Genomic DNA, 17,125 nt, shown 5'->3' with positions numbered 1-17,125 from the left:
GAAAAGTGCGTTATGTACGTGAGTATATCAATATGGATAGGGCACACTAGCACCCAAAGTATCGCTTCTCCATCCATCGGGGCTCGAGGTCCGCCTCAATGCGTCCGACAACGACATTGATCTTGGGGAAGACGGCAGTCAATCGCTTGAGGCCCGTCTCTCCCGCGGCGCAGGTTACGAAGACAATTCTCTCTTCTTGCACGCCATGGTCAATCAAGACGCGCACAGCCATCAATGCAGCTCCTCCACTGGACATCTGGACATCAAGAAGCATGACCATATAGTGCTCCTCAATTCCTTGTGGTAGCTTCAGATAGTGCAACTCCGGTTCGGAGCTGTTTTCGTCCGTCTGGATCAGGACTCGGCCAGTGATGCAATCAGGGATGGTTCGCTTAAGTGCCGTCTCCAGGCACGAACCACCACGCAGAATAGCAACGGCTGAAACAGTTCCCTCGGGCTTTAAACCCATATATTTGTTTCCTTGGGGTGTTTCTATATTTGTTGACGCATACGGCGTCATGTCTAAGGCCCTGGGAAAGGTAAGCAAGGTAACGGAATCAACAGGGAGTCAATGTCATACTTTTCGATCAGAATCGAGGCCAGTCTATCAAAGTAGAAGACGAAATCCACCTCCTCGGTCTCGGGGCACTGCAGAATGGTGTTCATTCCCTGGAATTGAGGTGTCGCAGGTAGAACGTGCACATTATCGGGCAGGTCCACTTTGGCTGCGATCAGCCCAAGATTCCGAAGAGCTTCAGTGTGCTCTTCAGATTTCTCCTGGAGCTTACGCTGGATGTGCTTGACGACCATATCTGACTTTGTTAGTAGGGAAAGAGCAAGAGTCGCTGATGGCATTTACCGATAGCTGTTGTGTTCTCAATGCCACGAGGAATGATAATGTCTGATACAGCCGTTAGACATGAATCGTGAAAGTCAAAATAGCCTGAACTAACCAGAGATGCCTCGTTGAGGCTCCACATATTTAGTGCACGACGGCTTCACAAACTTGAACCACTGTTTGATGATACCATCAACGTCTCGGCCTCGTTCACGGACATCGCGAAGTACTTAACTACAGCGTCAGAAAAAGGCGCTGTATATAAAAGTAAGAATCACGCACCTCTGCGGCCCAAGCAGACATCCATATCGGCCTCGACAAAGATCTAGACGGTTCGTTATCGAGATTCCGTAGCCACGGGTAAATGAAAGTGTCTTTACCTTGACATCAAGCAGATCATTAATTCTAGAGTCATGAAGAGCAAGGATACCCTCCAAGATCAATACACGAGGCGAGTATAGTGTAGTCGTCTGGGGTTGACGCTGGTGATCGGCGAATGAGTAAACCGGGATATGGGCTTTCTTCCTTGTAACAAAGTCCGGTTAGATCAAAATACAAGATACAGCGCAGATAGTGGAGAGTTACCCTTGCTTCAGATCTTTGAGGGTATTGACCAGAAGGTCAAAGTCAATAGAATCCGGGCAGTCGAAATCATATTCATTTGCATGCGCCATACGATGCTCCTCGGGAGTCAGAGTCTTGTAGAAGGAGTCCTGCCCGCCAACATGTTAGAAGCAGATACCATGTCTTGAAGGTATTCATATCGTACCATGACGAGAATGACGACCCAGGGTAGGTTCAACGACTTGACGATTTCCATGGCCACCGAGGTCTTTCCAGACCCGGAACTGCCAGCGATACCGATAATACTCAGGTCCTGCCATGGTGGAGAGTACTTGACCTCCGTAGAGAGAGCGTAGAAAGGAGAAATCGACTCCATGTCCACGATGTTCGTCTCACACCACCGAGGACCAGAGAGAAGGCAGAAGAAGGCAAGCGGTACTTCGTTTATCGTGTTATCGCAGCTTAGGCGACCGATTCGGGCTTAGCGCGTGGCCGTTTCGCTTGTGGCTGACATAATCACTTAAGTCATAAAGTTTTTCTTTCCGCAAGCTCTTCTTCTCTTTCTTCCTTCACTCCAGGGCTTTCCTCTCCTCCACGTCCCTGCCTCTTCCCATGGCTGTTGACTTCCGAGTCGCCCTTCAGTTTTACGGCTAGTGGCTTTTCTACCATGGCCGCTAATCTTGTATGACATTCTCGGCGTGTTACTCACCCGTGGTGCTCGTCTTTTAACACTGCACAGATGTCTCGCACTCCCTCGACGACCACGCCGACCTGGCATCAGTTCGAGCGGAAGGTCGAAGAGGTTAAGCCATCCAAGACGTGAGTCGCCTATCCCTCCACCTTCTTCACCCCCTGCCCCCCTCACGCCGGCCAATGGCCGTCTGTGATATGATGCACCTTGAACTCAAGTTGGGAATCTCTCTGAAAAATGCTGAGGAGAACAAAATATGACTTGTCTATCTGAATCACTTCCCCCTCATCACATTGATGCCGTTTGACTTCTTATATGCGACATTCGCTAATATCAAGCTCCAGTGATGTCAATTACTTGGTCATGGACTACCTCATCACCAATGGCTACCCTGCTGCCGCGAACAAGTTTGCGGTCGAGGCCAATATCCAACTTCAGACGGATCTGGAATCCATTCAGGAGCGGGTTGATATTCGGACTGCCATCCACTCTGGAAATATTCAGTCGGCGATCGAGAAGATTAACGAGTTGAACCCTCAGGTAAGAACCAACCTTCTCCCAATCATCACACCTCCCCCACTCTTGCTTTTATGATTATATTCGTTTCATGCACCACTCCTACATACCCTTCGGGGAGTTGCGGAAAAACACTCATCTTCAGTCCTCAGTATGATTAGCAAACATACATTCAATTTGCAGCATCACACATTTTTTGTCTGAATGACGTTAACGCAATTTGACAGATTCTGGATGAAGACCCCTCCCTGCACTTCGCACTCCTGCGCTTGCAGCTGGTAGAACTAATCCGCGACTGCATGTCCAGTCCAGACGGCGACATCAGTCCAGCCCTCGAGTTCGCGACCGCGCAGCTAGCTCCTCGAGCCCCAACCAACCCACAGTTCCTGGAAGACCTGGAGCGGACACTGGCACTGCTCATTTTCCCAAATGACAACCTATCTCCGTCTTTGGCCGCCCTTCTGGACCCGGCTCTCCGTAAAGAAATCGCGACGCAAGTGAATGAGGCAATTCTGCAGAATCAGGGCGCTCGTAAGGAAGCCCGCCTGCGAAACCTTGTCAAGTTGCGCGCGTTCGCAGAGAATAAAGCCCGTGACGCTAAGAGGGACCTTCCTGATAAACTGGATATCGGTCTGGTTGGCGATTCTCACGGCGGTAGCCAAACTAGTAATACTAACGAATCCAACAATGGCTCCAGCAACAATGGCACCGACACAGTCATGGCCAACAACGGTGATGTTGACAACATGATCTCGTGACTGTCATCGTTCCAGGCTTTAGCATGCTGTTGTCGGGTGTCGAGTGAAAAAAAAAATCACTTGACGAACAGCCCTTTTTTCAATTTATTATCCTTTTGATTAGCGAGGCGCTTGGGAGCACTGTTTGTCTTGACGGTGTTCTGGCGAAGATTCCCGTGGAAGGTTCCCGGGTCAATTCTTCGATACAATACATAATCTCGTGGACTCTTTTGTCTACTCTTTCATTTGAACCCTTTTCCTATCCCGTAGTTGATGAATTGCTGGCTCCACAATTCGATGAGTTGACTACTCGGCATGTCGCAAGATGGTTCTGGTCCACTCGAACTTCAATTCTCGTTCGAGTGCTCCTGGGCTTACCTCTTCCTACATATCCCTGTGAGAAGATGAGTATCACATTGGAACGTAGGCAGGACTCACAAGTACAAGAGTCCCTTGGAAACAAACTATTGATGTGTTTAGGCAGGCTCTGAAACACTTCATGCAGACGCATGCATTTCCCACCTGCAGCCCAGGCAAGTCTAAGTCGCTTGCTCCAACCAGACTGGACTATATATATACATATTATTTTTCCCTTTCGACTCTTCCACCCTTGGGTAAATTCGGAACAAACCCTTTTCTATTTGCATGCGCCACGATCTGACATGCCTCTTTCCCACGGATATCAAGTTTCTGTCCGGCCTTCATGGCAAATGAAATGTCCCCTATAACTGTCCCCTATAATTGTGCAAGCCCTATGGATGTATATCTAGCACAGATCGCCGTGGCTCCTCATATTCCGTCTCATACAGCAGTTTTACAAACATTGCGCCATCAAGCCTATCCAGGTAGGTCCTGAGTAGTACACTTATCCATAATCCAGGTCATATACAAGACAGAGTCGGCTCCAGGGCCATGAATCCAATGCAGCTACCCAGACTGAAAGTACCACGCCAGGGAATCTGTCAAACAAGTCGATGAAAATAGATGGCTTGTCGGCCTCCTTATGCTTCATCGTTAAAGCCCAAGTGATCATTCCACATCCTGGTACGATAAGGGTGACCACCTAAGCTACACTGTAAGCGACGCGCCGATCCTCCACCTCCATCCTTGCTTTTGGCTTCAGACCACCCTACCACGAAGTGCACATTGCTGGGGGCGAATCGACATTGTTCATTAGTTATATCACACTCACTTAGAATAAGCATTGGGAATATACCTATAAAAAGGGAAGAAGGAAAGGAGAGAGATGTAGATTCTAGAGATGGAAACTATAGATCTAGATTACCATGAAGACTGGAGACAAGGTATGCGGTGAAGAGGCAGAAACCCTCATTCACTGCGAACAATTTCAAATATTGATACTAACTGAGTGCATGTGGCTTACATGATTTTCACTAGTATGAATATCGTGGTAAAGCTATATTAGACACTGGAAATAGGACAATTTTGCTCTGTTTGTTGTGCCTCCTAGCGCATCCTGTATTGAATTCATGGAACTAGGCTATAGGTAGATACGAGGTATGAGTAGCTTCTCCATTGTATGCGAATTTTTGCAAGAGCAACCTCTCATGTAAAAGCAGAGCCACGAAATTTACTACATATACCACTTGATACCTGACTGGTTTATTATATCCTACGTTATAGATATAATAGACATCTATAATGAACGATTCATAGACAATATCAATATCTAAAGGCCGCTCAGCGTGAGGGGTATCGGCAGGGGTATTTGGAATGAATATAGGTTCTGCCCTTCTATGACCCAGTCTAGCTCCATAGCTTCTTTCCTAGAATCTACATTTCTCTTATTTCCTTCCTTTCTCATAGGGATAAAGAAAGAAGAAAAAACAGATGGCTGTCCAGTAGTCTAATTACAGCCTCATGCAATATTGATCAAGTGAAGGGCTAAATAGTAAAAGAATCGAAGGAATAGGAGCCAACTCGCTATCACGAGGCTTTCAACCAGCGTAACGTTCGTGAATAGCTAGTAGGCGGGAAGAAAAAGTAGCAAGAGAGCACGATGCTCCCTAGAAGGGATGGCTAGCATGGCCAGGTTTCGATCATGGGATCTTCGGGTTATGAGCCCGACGCGTTTCCCCTACGCCACCATGCTTTGGGTAAGAAATAATAGTTTGTCCATGTGTGGAGAAAGGTGAAAAGTTGACACATGAGTCCTAGCGCACACGTGAGATGGATCCACTTTTGAATATCGTCAACATGGAACGCCATAAGACAATTGCAATAACTAGATTCTCTGTGGCCTCTGTATTTTCTATAGATAGAATGGGCCTTCTCAATGTCATACAAGAGCTGCCTATAGATACAGTAGGTATCTTCACATCCTAGATTCTAAAGCGATGTATCGAAGCTTTACCGGGTTAAAGAATTCTACTACTACTATTACTACCCACCCTTCGAATTGTTTATAGCGCCTGCGCAACACATTGTGCAATATTATGATCTTAATGGGGTAGGACCTTATACTATGTGCGTTCATAACACGTCTATTTATATAGGGTAATACTTTGACGACCGCGGGATCTAAGACAGGGAAAGCCCAACCGGTTTATAATGGAAGTTCAATACATAGAGATACCAAGTACTCGAGTACTTACACAAGTAGATTGATACATGCAGGCAGACAGAAGCTAAAGGAAAGGTAAAAAAAGAACAGGTGTACATGCCGGACTCAACCCATGCAAAGACTGAAGAAGCTAGGAACAAATATTGGTCTATGAACGTCTCTTGAACCAGCAAAGAATTAGATAGACAGAAAGAACACAGGATGACCTGTGCTCAATGAGCATAGTCATTTATTGTCGGTCAAAATTTCACCGAGCAGTTTCGTGAGAATGGTCGGTAAATGCTTAGAAGCTCATCAGATCTGCGAATATGTGTTAGTCCAAGCAAAATAATAATGTGAGAGAAATAAACTCACCTCTTCCGAAGAGGGCACGCTTAGCCCAATCCATGGCCAGCATACACCGAGTGCGGAAGCTAACACTCTCTGTAAAGTAAATACTGCGCCAGAGATACATAGCAATAATACCACCGCTGAAGCTCATGCCGCCAAAGTCGAAGATAGCAGCGTTGCTAATGTACGCCAAGCTACCGAGGTGCTTGTACTTGAAGGCCTTATAAACAGTCTCGTCGAGGTCACCGTAGTCGATCTCGTTGGCCTTATAACCGGGCAAAGCAGCCGCGATCTTGGTCAGCTTGTGGCCTAGGTACTGACCCTGCTGGTTAGCGCGCTGGGCAGTGGCAGGAAGCGAGGTGAGCTTGGTATCGATCTGGTGGAGGAGCTCGGACAGTTCGCCGTAGTCGAGAGTGCCAGAGTGGTCCTTGTCGTACTGCATGAATAGGCGATCAAGGCGGCGAAGATGGTTAGATGCTTGAGGGAAGCGCTTCTTCACGCGGTTGGCAACGTCGCGCCATTCAGAGAAGGTCAGATGCACCTTTTCAGGGTCTTTGCCCTTCTCCCAAGCGATGGTGCGGAGGAATTTGATGATGTTTCCAGCGACGTTGTTTTGCACTGTCGAGCAGTCACCGATGGCGTAGACGTCACCCAGGGGTGAGCCGATTACGCGGAGATGGGAGTCTGTTTCTATTGCGTGCTTATTTTGTTGTCCTTCTAGTTTTTCACAGAGCGTATCGCAGATCTCGGCGCGTGCTAGAATAAGGTTAGTTGGAACTAATTCCCAATTATGGATGCGGCGTCACGTACCAACTCCTGTGGACCAGAGGCAGAATGCTGTAGGAACCTCCTTAACAACCTCTTTGCCGTCTTCCACCTGGCTGAAGAGAACGCGGTCCTTCTTGACTTCCTTCACACGAGCATTTGTCAAGACCTCGACACCATCACGAGTGAAGCGACCCTCGGCATATTGGGAGAGGGCTTCATCGTAGGTGTTCAGGATGTGAGTTCGGCTTTGAATGATGTGGACGGAGATCTCATTCCGAACAATTTTGGGGAATGAATACAGAAGGTCCTCGTTGAGCAGATCGAACAACTCAGCAGCGAATTCAACACCCGTTGGGCCACCACCACAAACGACGAACGACAGCAAACGTCTACGCTCCTCATCAGTGGTAGTGGGAAGACAGGCGAGTTCCATGTTATCCAAAACCTTGTTCTTGATCTGGCGGGCGTCGTCAATCGTCTTCAGGAAATTGCAGTTCTCAAGGCCCTTGACACCGTGCGGGTTGGTGATGCAGCCTAAAGAAATAGGCATATTAGCTTATCGTCTTCGTGATTGCAAGTGAAGCTTCTATGGAGCTCCCAAGATACCACTTACCAACACCCACAACAAGCTTATCATAAGGGAGGTAGAAATTCTTCCGAACACCATCATTATCCACTTGGGAAACCTCAACAAGCTTCTCCGAAAAGTCAACATCCATAGCCGAAGCCTTCAAGAAATGACCATGAACACGCTCAATAATCCGACGAATAGGCTCAACCAAAGACTTCAGACCTAGTGTACCGACAGTAGCAGAAGGCAACATAGGCGTAAACAAGAAGTAATTGGTCGGCGAAACGACAGTAACGTGGTAATCACCCGGGTTGAGGTTCTTCAAAAGCGCAACACTACCCCAACCGGTACCCAGAATGACCAAACGCGGTTTATCCTTCTGATCGAGCATTGCCTGCGAGTCATAATCGCTAACGAGGACATCTGCAATAGGCAGGTTCTTCGGCCCACCTCGACGCGGAATCAATGCCAACTCGGAAACAGGGATATCTTCTGACGTGCGGCCTTCCCGGTAGGTACTAGCATCGTAGGCAAAGAAAGCAACGACAACAAGACCGGTACCGACGACGAAAAAGCCACATGAGGCAAATATCCTGTACAGAATAGTCAGGGCTCTAGATCGACCTGCCGTCGCTGCCTCTGCGGCCGCGGCGACGTCGGACTTGAACCGGATCGGGATAGATGCATTGAGGGTAGGGCCGAAGGGTCGCCGTTGCAGCGGTCGGTTTTTGCTGTGCAAAGCGCGCGAAGTAGGAGACCTCGCAATCAGAAAGGCGTTTGACTCCAATCTCGTCGACAGGGAGGCAATTGACCGTAGCGCGGGGCCGCCCGGACGACCCCGGAGCAGCGCTGCGCTCATGATGAGTAGACGGGCGTCGGTGAGCTCGAGAGCAGATCAGTGCCAAGAATGACGATGCAGGTCATAGCCCGCTGCTATGCCGGCGGAAGAGAATGTATTGAAAAGGAACCGAAACAACGAGAGTATACTCAGAATTATTTTGGAAGAGGAAAAATGCGAGTAGGAAACAAATGCGCTGGACGGCCGCGACGTCATCTAGGGTCACGTGATGAAGGCGTGGTACCGGGAAGCCGGCACGTTTAATGCAAATTCTACACTTTTAGTGCTTCGGTGTGAAAATACGGAAAGCCACTAACTTTAGAATGTCTTTCTATTGCATATATACTCATAAGATGATGGAAGTAAAGTGCCCGAGCCTAGCTCTAAGCAAATGGACCCGCCCCCCTTGTCTTGCGCCGCCGCATGCATATTGGAGGTTTAAAGTAAATAATGTACCCACCCTAGGTATTGTAAAAGAAAATAAGAAGAACCGTTCCCCATAAATATCCAGAGGATATGAATCAACGCCGTCCACAGGATGCAGAATAGAAAGAAAAAGCAGAAATAGAATAGCAAAAGGGATATCAAGTCAAATCATCCTTCCGGCGATCGGCGGTCAATCCCAACCGTCCGGCTCGGCACTAAGCTTCTTGCCAACGGAGCCTTTCCGACTCTTCGGCCGCTTGTTGAGCCCGGTGCTTGAGACAGAGCTTTTGCGCTTCATTGGACGGGATCCACTAAGGCTGGTCATATCATCAAGATCACCAGGTGCATCGAGATCACCATCAGCGTCGTCGTGGCGGTCCACCTTGAGCTCTTCGTCGATCGCCAGCAAAGTAGAGAATTCCCGACACTTGCTCAGCATAGCTTCCTCGCTGTTCAGGGAAGCCATGTTTCTAATAATAGCTTCCCAGAACTTGTCTCCCGTCACGCCGTGCACCTTCGTCGCGGTCTTGTTCAGCTCTTTGGTGGCAGGCTTGCCGTCTTTGTCCTTGGTGTGAGAATGGACCGAGTACAGACGACGTAGATAGGTGCGTGCTTCCCAGATCATTGACAGGGATGCGGCGGCTGTAGCCAATCGTCGGAGAGTGAGCGGGTCCATCTGCTGAGGTGCGCTTGGCGGCATTGGCATTGGCATTTGCATTTGCATCATTTGCATTTGCAGGTCGGGAGGAAGCCCAACCATACCCGCAGGGATGTCAATTACTGGCGGTCCGATGGGAGTAGGGAATAGATCGGTATCAATGGCGTGAGCAATGACTGTACCGGTAGATGACACAATGCGTTCCATGGCAGCAATGGTGGGCACCACTTCAGCAAGCTGTCCGTAGTCGAAAAATGCAAGGTTTTGAGAAATGAATCGAGCCAGCAAAAGGTGTTCGGGGGGATCTCCTTCAACGACGAGTTTCTTAAGATCGAAATTGACCTTGGAACAGAGGTTGGAGAGGAACTTCTTCTGGTAACGGCTGTTGCTGATCTTGACGATTTCGAACAACGGCGCCAGCTTCGAGACATAAGGTCGAGCGGTCGCACCATTTGAGTCTCCCACAACATCACGTTGATAGTAGAAGGCCTCCTGTATCGACCGCATGTACTCTCTTTCAAACATTGATTCGTACTGCTGGTGGAGCTGCTTGTGGGTGTCAAAGGCAATCTTGGAAATTGCTGGCACCGTCGACGTCTCTAAAGAAACAAGAACGCCGGCACATTCCTTGGGATGCACCAACCCTTGTCTATTGATACTTGCAATAACCTCAATGGCAGTAAGCGAGTAGGCATCCTGTCGCGACTGTGCCACTTGAACCATGTTCTTGAGGAAGTGTTGGGCGATCAACGCGGCTGCGCCATCGTTATCACTAGCTTTCAGAGAACCTCCCAACCTGGTGGAATCTTCCTGGGAGCCTGCGTTCGAGATCTGCATGTTCTTTTCAGACTTGCCCTCTTGCATGGCAAAGAAGTCTGAGAATGAACGAAGAACGATGTTGTGTAAAGTTGGGGCGTCTTCTTTGAAAACTTGAGAAAAGGTTTTCCGAGCAGGCTCGCGTCCAAACTGGGCTGGCCAAGACTGGCAAATAGACCCCAGACTTTCAAGAGCCATGACCCTTAGATCGGTAGGCTGATTGGAATATGTGAACGGCAGGATCGAGTCCACCATGAGATCAGCGACGGTCTTGCCGCCCCATGTTGGGAACTGGGCCTTGAAGTGATTGGCATAGCTTTCAAGGTCGCAGTGACGGCCAACACAGCCAGCAATACGAACGTAGCTTTTAGCTCGATTCGCGACTTGGGCATTCTTCTCTGCTGACAGATCAACGCTCTTGTACTGCAGCAGAGGCTTGAGCACGGAGACTGTCAGCTTGACCAATCTGTCTGTGTTCTTCAACACGCCGTTGATTGTCCACAAACAGGCCATCACTTCATTGAGCTCTGAACGGGCCAGCTTAGCAACGCTCTTGAAAAGGTCGTTCTGCACTTCCTTGAGTAGAGTGTTGTGCGAAGACGAGATCTCTGGCAAGACACAGCGGTAGATCATCACCACGGATCGGAAGATAAAGAGATCATCTGCGGTTGCGAGATGGCCGATGTACGGGTGCAGAGCCTCCAATTGGTCCGGGGTGAACAGCTTCGCATCCGACTTGGCGAACACGGTGATTGTCTGAAGGAGAGCTTGTTGGAACTCTTTGCCAGAAGCATCCGCATCTTCAACTAGTCTTTGGAACATAATGGAAATCATAGACTTACAGACCTTGAAATTCAGCGACGCAGACTTGGATTTTTCCGAAAGCACAGCCTTCAAGCAAGTGCTCAGTGAATCAAGGGCGGTGTCGCTGCGTTGGACGAGACCGACAATCAAGCCGACCTGCTCCCCGAGAGCCATCTTCAGCTTGGGTCCATCTGAGGTAGAATCAATGGACTCATGGAAAGGAACCAGCCAGATTTCTTCAAAAGTCTGACGAGCTGCCGTGGCCACAGTATCCTCGTGATCGCCAGTGCGCTGAAGGAAGCTGTCAAGGATAGCCAACTTCAATTCCTGCCGATGCGTCTTGTGGTAAAGCTCTTTGAGCAGGCCAATGCAGCGCTTCCGAACACCAGCGGTTTGGTCAGCCGCACAGGCGAGAATACTGCGACAGCCTTCTTCTTCAAGCTTCGGCCTAAGCGCGATGCATTTCGCAATCAGGGATAAGGCGGAGTCACGGACCATAGGCGAGGCATCCGTGGTGCAGCGAAGAATCAGGCGCATAACTGCTGCATCGCGGTCAAGGAGATTTGGATCTTTCTCTAGCATGTAAATGACACTCTTCAAGCTTCGGCTGCGAACCTTGGCTTGGTCACTGCCTATAGAATTCAGAAGAACCTTGAGAATCGTGTCGAGGGCCTTGCCAAAGCTCGAGTTGAGCACTGTTAGGACATACGCAAATCGCCCGTGGACGTTGGAGATGGTGTCAAATTGTTTGTGAGTCTCGAGCCAGCGAGAATCGGAGAATGATCTCGAAAGAAGGACCACCAATTCATCAGTCATATGGTCATAGGCCAAATCCTCCTTATCGTCCGAGTTGTAGAACAAGTTGCAAACAGTTTTTGCCCAATGAGCCAAATAGTAGCCTCGTGCACTGGCAAGCTGTGAGTTGTCGGAGTTTCTGTCTTGGGAGAGATATTCGAGGGCCATGCGATAGGGGCCTCTCGGGGCGATCAAGTCTTGTGGATGCAATGCTCGGGAGGTAAAGTCTTCAAACTGCTGCTTCAGCTCATCCGTGAGATCACTCTCAGAGTCTTCCAAAGCAGGAAGCATATGCTGGGCAGTTGCAATCAGATCAGAAATGGCAGAGCCCATCCACCCCAGAAGCTCCAGAGCCATGCTCTTTGCAGTGGCCGGGCTTTTGTCCTGATCCGCGATACCAACCATTTGTGATGCCATGATTCGAAGGAGAAGCTCAGCGGCGGGCCAATCGGTGGATCCGAGGACGTTGATTAGATCTTCAGTGAAAAGGTCAAGAATATTTCGGTAGGGTTGATCACCGCTCTTGGTTGATGTCATGGCACGCTGGACTATAAATTTCACGATGTATTGCGCACTGCGGACCGCGTTGTCATATAGCCTATTGACCTTGGCTGCCAAGCGCTCCAGAGACTCGTCGAGCTCATCTTCGTCGTCGTAGTCTGCAATCTTCTTGCCTTCACCCTCGCCCATCGATTCATCATCATCATCGGCTTGAGCTTGCAGAAGACGCTTGGTTTTGGACGAACTGGGCGTTTCCAACGCAGTGGTTTGCACGAGTTGAAGTACAAGTGCAGTGAGAAGCTGAATGTTTTTGCCATCCGCAAGTTTGAATTGTCTCGCACTCTGGCGTGTAGAGGGAAGCTTCTCCAATGAGCCAAGAATTTCATCCAAGATGTAGGGACGTTGATCGGGATACTTGGAGAAGATTTTGGCAAGAACGTCCATAGCCCCTCGTCTCGCCGGCTCGAATCTTTGATATCCAATGGTCGAATCCTTGTCATTGTAAGCATTTTCAACAAAGATGAGCTTGGCTGCAAAGAACTCGGCTGCTGTGACTGTGCCTTCTGGAATTTCAATTCGAGATAAAAATTCCGAAAAAAGGGCGAGCACCTTCTTGCTTTGATGGATCAGGCTTCCGATGAGTCGTTTCTGACTTGAGTAGAAAGAGAAATACTCTGAATCTTTGCCACCAGACCGCGCCTCGACTGCAGGGATAATGCAGCGATCAAAGGCTTGGTTCAACACGGTTGGAATGGCTTCAATCAAATCTTCTGGGCAAAGGTCTCTTTCAGTCTGACGACCTGACATGGTCTGAAGAAGTGTTCCAATAGCGAGCAAAGCATTCAGCACATCCTCGACCTTGCCTCCCCATTCTTGCGCTTCAGTCTCACTTGACGGGTCGTTCAAACTGAGATCTGGAGCCTGAGCAGCCACTATGGGCTTTTCACAGAGCTTTTGGATTCGGTTGAGATAATCCGATGGAATGTCCTGCAGCCTGTCGAAGCCAGTCACTTTTCGTATACCCTTCTGGATCCGGGTATGAGCATCATTCGAGAGAACCGCTCCGTGCACTTCTATTGATCTTGCGTTCACAAATATAGGGTTCGAGCTGTCGGGAGTCGGAGCAAATGTTGAGTCTGGTTCGATTTGATCCTCGGCCTCAAATACCTCGTGAAGAAGGTCCTGCAGTTTCAGCAGAGCATCGTCTGCTTCTGCCTTCTGGTCCTTCAGATGCACGGTTGTCATTGTGTCGTAACCCGATATATTTACATTTGACTTCTTGGGCTGACTTGGCTTTGAAGGCGTGGGTTTGACTGGAATGACCACGGCGATTTGGTTTGAGGGAGGCGACGGTTGATAGGAAGCTGAGATTGTTCGATTCAATTGAACAGCCTGCTGGTTCCAGGAAGCTGCAGGTTTCGAGACCGATATCATTTTATCTGGCTTTTTCTCTATCTTCACCTTGGTAGGAGAAGTGTTGGGATCTGAGATCGGTCAGTGAAATGACTCAAACTTCGAAATCGGTAGAAGTTCCTCACATCTGTATGCTATATCGGTGGAATCGAGCATCATGCGCGCAAATGCGCCGAGCTGGTTACGACTGTTCTGAGGGCCATCGGCATCGTTCGGACGTAGTGATTGGCCGCGGCCAAGAATAGGAGGAAGCTTGAATTTGCTTGAGACAAGAAGCGTCAGTGAAAGTTAAGCACGCGGAGTTATATATTTCTCACAATTCAGTCAACTGTTCTCCATCCAGCAATTGTTGTAGGTATTCCCGCGACGTTTCCAAACGACTTGACTCGTCCTGCCCTGACTGGATCTCCGCGTCTAGCTCACTCAGAGTATTACGACCAGCTTGAAGAACGTGATTTATTGAGGTCGTAGTTGACGGCCGGCCAACATCGGGGCGAATGACACAGTCTGAAAATAAAAGAAACAGTCAGACGCATTTCCACAGTTATTTGGGCCGCTTTCATGAAATGACAAACCAAAGCCAAAGACAGGAGCGCTGGACATGGACGAGTACTGCAGCGCCTCATCCACGGACAGCGACCGAGACTGATTCTGAAGAGGTATATTGGATCCGTAAGCCTGCTGAGGCTGTGAAGGACCGTTCACGACGACCTGAACAGCCGGACGTCCATTCTGATCCATGATGGCGGTTACCAGTCGAAAAGGAAGGCGTTAAGCAAAGCAAAGGCCTGCTCGAGGCAGCGTCATGACACCGTGCGTGAGCATTTATGGAATGCTTCACGATGTTTGCTCTCCAGTCGGGCAAGTTGCGACAGAAGACCAGAAGGAGCTCACAATGAATCTATCGCTATTCACCACACTCGTCGGAGCATCAATCTGCCGCGTTTGACCGCCTGCGCGGGTATCGCGGTGGCCCGTGCAGTCAAAAAAAAGTCTCCATCCGCGGTCTACTTTAACATTGACCAGCTCACTGCTTTTTTCTGCTGATTATTCTTTGATTGACAAGCTTTCTGCATTTTCTACCTCACAATCAAGATGTCTGTTATCGGTTCCTTGATCTTCTGCACCGACTGCGGTAACCTGCTGCGAGAGTCTACCGGAGATGCGAATGCGACTCTACACTGCATGGTCTGCGGAGCCAGGAACAAGGGTTAGTGCTTCAATCGAGGCTTTGCATGGCAGTTTTTGGGCTATGAGCAACTAACATATCCTAGACATTGTCCCGGAAACCATTGTCTCTGAATCCAAGCCTGCAGCCTTCCCCTCCGCATTGAGAGCCAAGCGATCTGCAGTCCAGACCCTGTCCGCCGAGGACCGCAAAACAGAGGCCGTTGTGGACAAGATTTGCGAGAGATGTGGTCGCAAGGAAATGTTCTACACAACCGTCCAGCTGCGCAGTGCAGACGAAGGAAGTACCGTGTTCTATCGGTGTGTTTGCGGTTACAAGTATAGCATCCCACATTCCGTCCATCCAATCTTCATACTAATCATCACTACAGGGAAACCTCAAACAACTGAGCGAAAACGGAGGGCTATACAAAGAAAGAAACGGGTCTATGTTTTGGCTGTATAACAGAGCGGGATAAGAGTATCAAAATAACGACGTCACGACATTTTTTATTTTCCATTCAAAGATTCCATCATGCTGCGGCAACTGCAGGGCCATTTCCATCCGGCACCAGCGCATACTCAACCTGGCCGCTCTTTTCGAATTCAGCCATGTCAAGAGCCACAATCACACTATCGCGCACCACCTGCTCCGGGTCGTTGAGGAAGCTCTTCAGGGTCTCCTCGACGCCCTCCTCGTCGCCCAAACTGCCAAGAGCCTCAGCAGCCTCGTGTCGCACCATACCCTGCTCCTTCAGGTCGCCGAGGCATTCTGTAAGGCAGGGAATAGAGGCGGGGTGGCAGAGCTGCCCGAAGACGAAGGCGACTTCGTGGCGAAACAGAGCAGAGGGGTCCTTGAGACCCTTGGCCAGAGCGTTCACGGCGTCAACTGCTGTGGGGAGGTCGGGCGGCGAAGCGAGGTCGCGCAGGCCGAACATGGCACGGTATCTTTGGAAGAGAGGGAGTTTGGTGTCGAGTAGTGTCTTCTCCAGGTCGGGAATGCAGGGCTCGCGGGCATCCAGCGGCATGGGAGGAGCGGGATCAATAGAGGTGAAGTCACTGGATTGAAAATACATTAGCACTGCTTGATCACAAACCACACATATATCGTAACGCTGTAGTAGACTTACCTGGGCTTCAACTTCTCAGCCTTCCTGGCCTCGGAGTTCTCCCAAATAATACGATCGACCGCAATATCGCAAGTCTCGCGAACAATTTCCAACTCGTTCTCGTCATCACGCAGCTTCTTCAAAATATCCAAGCTGTCATTATAACCAAGTGCACCGAGAGCCTCCGCGGCCTCGTGACGGCACATCGCATCCTCCTCGACATCCTTCACGACCTGCTGCAGGTACGAGACAGAGTCATGGTTGCGGGTCTGGCCGAGACAGTACGCAAGCTCGTGTTTGAGTAAAGCCGATTGCGATGCGAAACCAGCGGCGATCGCCTCAATTGCCGGGAGGGTCTGCTCAGTTGGGGGCTGCAGGCACGCGAGGTGCTTGAGGGAGAAGAGGGCGCGGAAGCGGCGAGCGAGGGGCTCGGATTCAGAGGTAAGGACCTTGCGGAGGGTTAGGACTGTCCCATCGGGGGTCTCGGTCGCCGAGGGTGACATTTTGAGGAGGAGGGTGTATATGCAAAAAGTCTTGTAGTGGAGGGTCTGAGGGCGCAATCTTTTGGATCTTATCATAGATTTTTTGAGGTGGGGTGGCGGGGCTGCGCCGATTCGGATGTGGTTGGCCCGCGCCAATTCTACTTATACTATTTCAAGGTACTCCTCTGCTCTCTATTCCATCTTGGTCTGTTTCTAGTTATACTGGTCTTCATTGCTTTTTAGCAAGATAAGAAAGGTCTCGGAAATCACGGGAACAAGTTTCAAGAGGAGTCAATTCAGACTGACCTGTGAATTGGTCAAGTTATGTAGAGTTTTCCTTTCCACAACAATAAAAGTACAGCCTAAGTCGCAGCCCAACTAGTAAAGATCCTGATGACCAGCCTTTATACAATCGGCTTCATTCTCTCCGGCCATATAAACCGAATTCTGAATCTGGCAATCAGGAATCACCGGAATGACACTCGCATCAGTTACCTAAGACCCTCAACCGCATGAA

At 49.5% G+C, this 17,125-nt stretch overlaps 7 protein-coding genes across 7 annotated transcripts; 3 read left to right on the top strand and 4 right to left on the bottom strand.

Moving 5' to 3' along the window:
* Nucleotides 1–46: 46 nt before the first annotated feature.
* N7443_006915 (uridine kinase family protein) lies at nt 47–1,778 on the bottom strand (the record flags this gene model as incomplete). The annotated part of the gene is made up of 8 exons (XM_056886971.1): nt 47–530; nt 581–812; nt 860–901; nt 954–1,067; nt 1,121–1,163; nt 1,219–1,363; nt 1,424–1,551; nt 1,608–1,778. The coding sequence occupies 8 exons, from the start codon at nt 1,776–1,778 to the stop codon at nt 47–49; spliced, it is 1,359 nt and encodes a 452-aa protein (XP_056740620.1).
* A 291-nt stretch (nt 1,779–2,069) lies between these two features.
* On the top strand, nt 2,070–3,367 carry N7443_006914 (glucose-induced degradation complex GID8; the record flags this gene model as incomplete). Its single annotated transcript, XM_056886970.1, has 4 exons — nt 2,070–2,084; nt 2,142–2,221; nt 2,438–2,633; nt 2,837–3,367. 4 exons carry the CDS (start codon nt 2,070–2,072, stop codon nt 3,365–3,367), a joined length of 822 nt encoding a protein of 273 aa, XP_056740619.1.
* A 2,846-nt stretch (nt 3,368–6,213) lies between these two features.
* Nucleotides 6,214–8,458, bottom strand: N7443_006913 (putative NADH-ubiquinone oxidoreductase 64 kDa subunit; the record flags this gene model as incomplete). The annotated part of the gene is made up of 4 exons (XM_056886969.1): nt 6,214–6,230; nt 6,285–7,016; nt 7,071–7,562; nt 7,642–8,458. 4 exons carry the CDS (start codon nt 8,456–8,458, stop codon nt 6,214–6,216), a joined length of 2,058 nt encoding a protein of 685 aa, XP_056740618.1.
* Nucleotides 8,459–9,053: 595 nt separating this feature from the next.
* N7443_006912 (putative sister chromatid cohesion protein Mis4) lies at nt 9,054–14,591 on the bottom strand (the record flags this gene model as incomplete). Its single annotated transcript, XM_056886968.1, has 4 exons — nt 9,054–13,921; nt 13,976–14,112; nt 14,168–14,357; nt 14,426–14,591. The coding sequence occupies 4 exons, from the start codon at nt 14,589–14,591 to the stop codon at nt 9,054–9,056; spliced, it is 5,361 nt and encodes a 1,786-aa protein (XP_056740617.1).
* A 64-nt stretch (nt 14,592–14,655) lies between these two features.
* N7443_006911 (uncharacterized protein) lies at nt 14,656–14,897 on the top strand (the record flags this gene model as incomplete). Its single annotated transcript, XM_056886967.1, has 2 exons — nt 14,656–14,663; nt 14,708–14,897. 2 exons carry the CDS (start codon nt 14,656–14,658, stop codon nt 14,895–14,897), a joined length of 198 nt encoding a protein of 65 aa, XP_056740616.1.
* A 48-nt stretch (nt 14,898–14,945) lies between these two features.
* Nucleotides 14,946–15,428, top strand: N7443_006910 (DNA-directed RNA polymerase I core subunit RPA12; the record flags this gene model as incomplete). The annotated part of the gene is made up of 3 exons (XM_056886966.1): nt 14,946–15,060; nt 15,125–15,356; nt 15,410–15,428. The coding sequence occupies 3 exons, from the start codon at nt 14,946–14,948 to the stop codon at nt 15,426–15,428; spliced, it is 366 nt and encodes a 121-aa protein (XP_056740615.1).
* A 122-nt stretch (nt 15,429–15,550) lies between these two features.
* Nucleotides 15,551–16,629, bottom strand: N7443_006909 (deoxyhypusine monooxygenase; the record flags this gene model as incomplete). Its single annotated transcript, XM_056886965.1, has 2 exons — nt 15,551–16,076; nt 16,148–16,629. The coding sequence occupies 2 exons, from the start codon at nt 16,627–16,629 to the stop codon at nt 15,551–15,553; spliced, it is 1,008 nt and encodes a 335-aa protein (XP_056740614.1).
* Nucleotides 16,630–17,125: the final 496 nt, after the last annotated feature.

This window comes from Penicillium atrosanguineum (assembly GCF_028827265.1).
Source record: "Penicillium atrosanguineum strain IBT 20685 chromosome Unknown utg000005l_segment0_segment0, whole genome shotgun sequence".
Classification (NCBI taxonomy): domain Eukaryota; kingdom Fungi; phylum Ascomycota; class Eurotiomycetes; order Eurotiales; family Aspergillaceae; genus Penicillium; species Penicillium atrosanguineum.
This window is presented reverse-complemented; position numbering and strand designations above follow the sequence as displayed.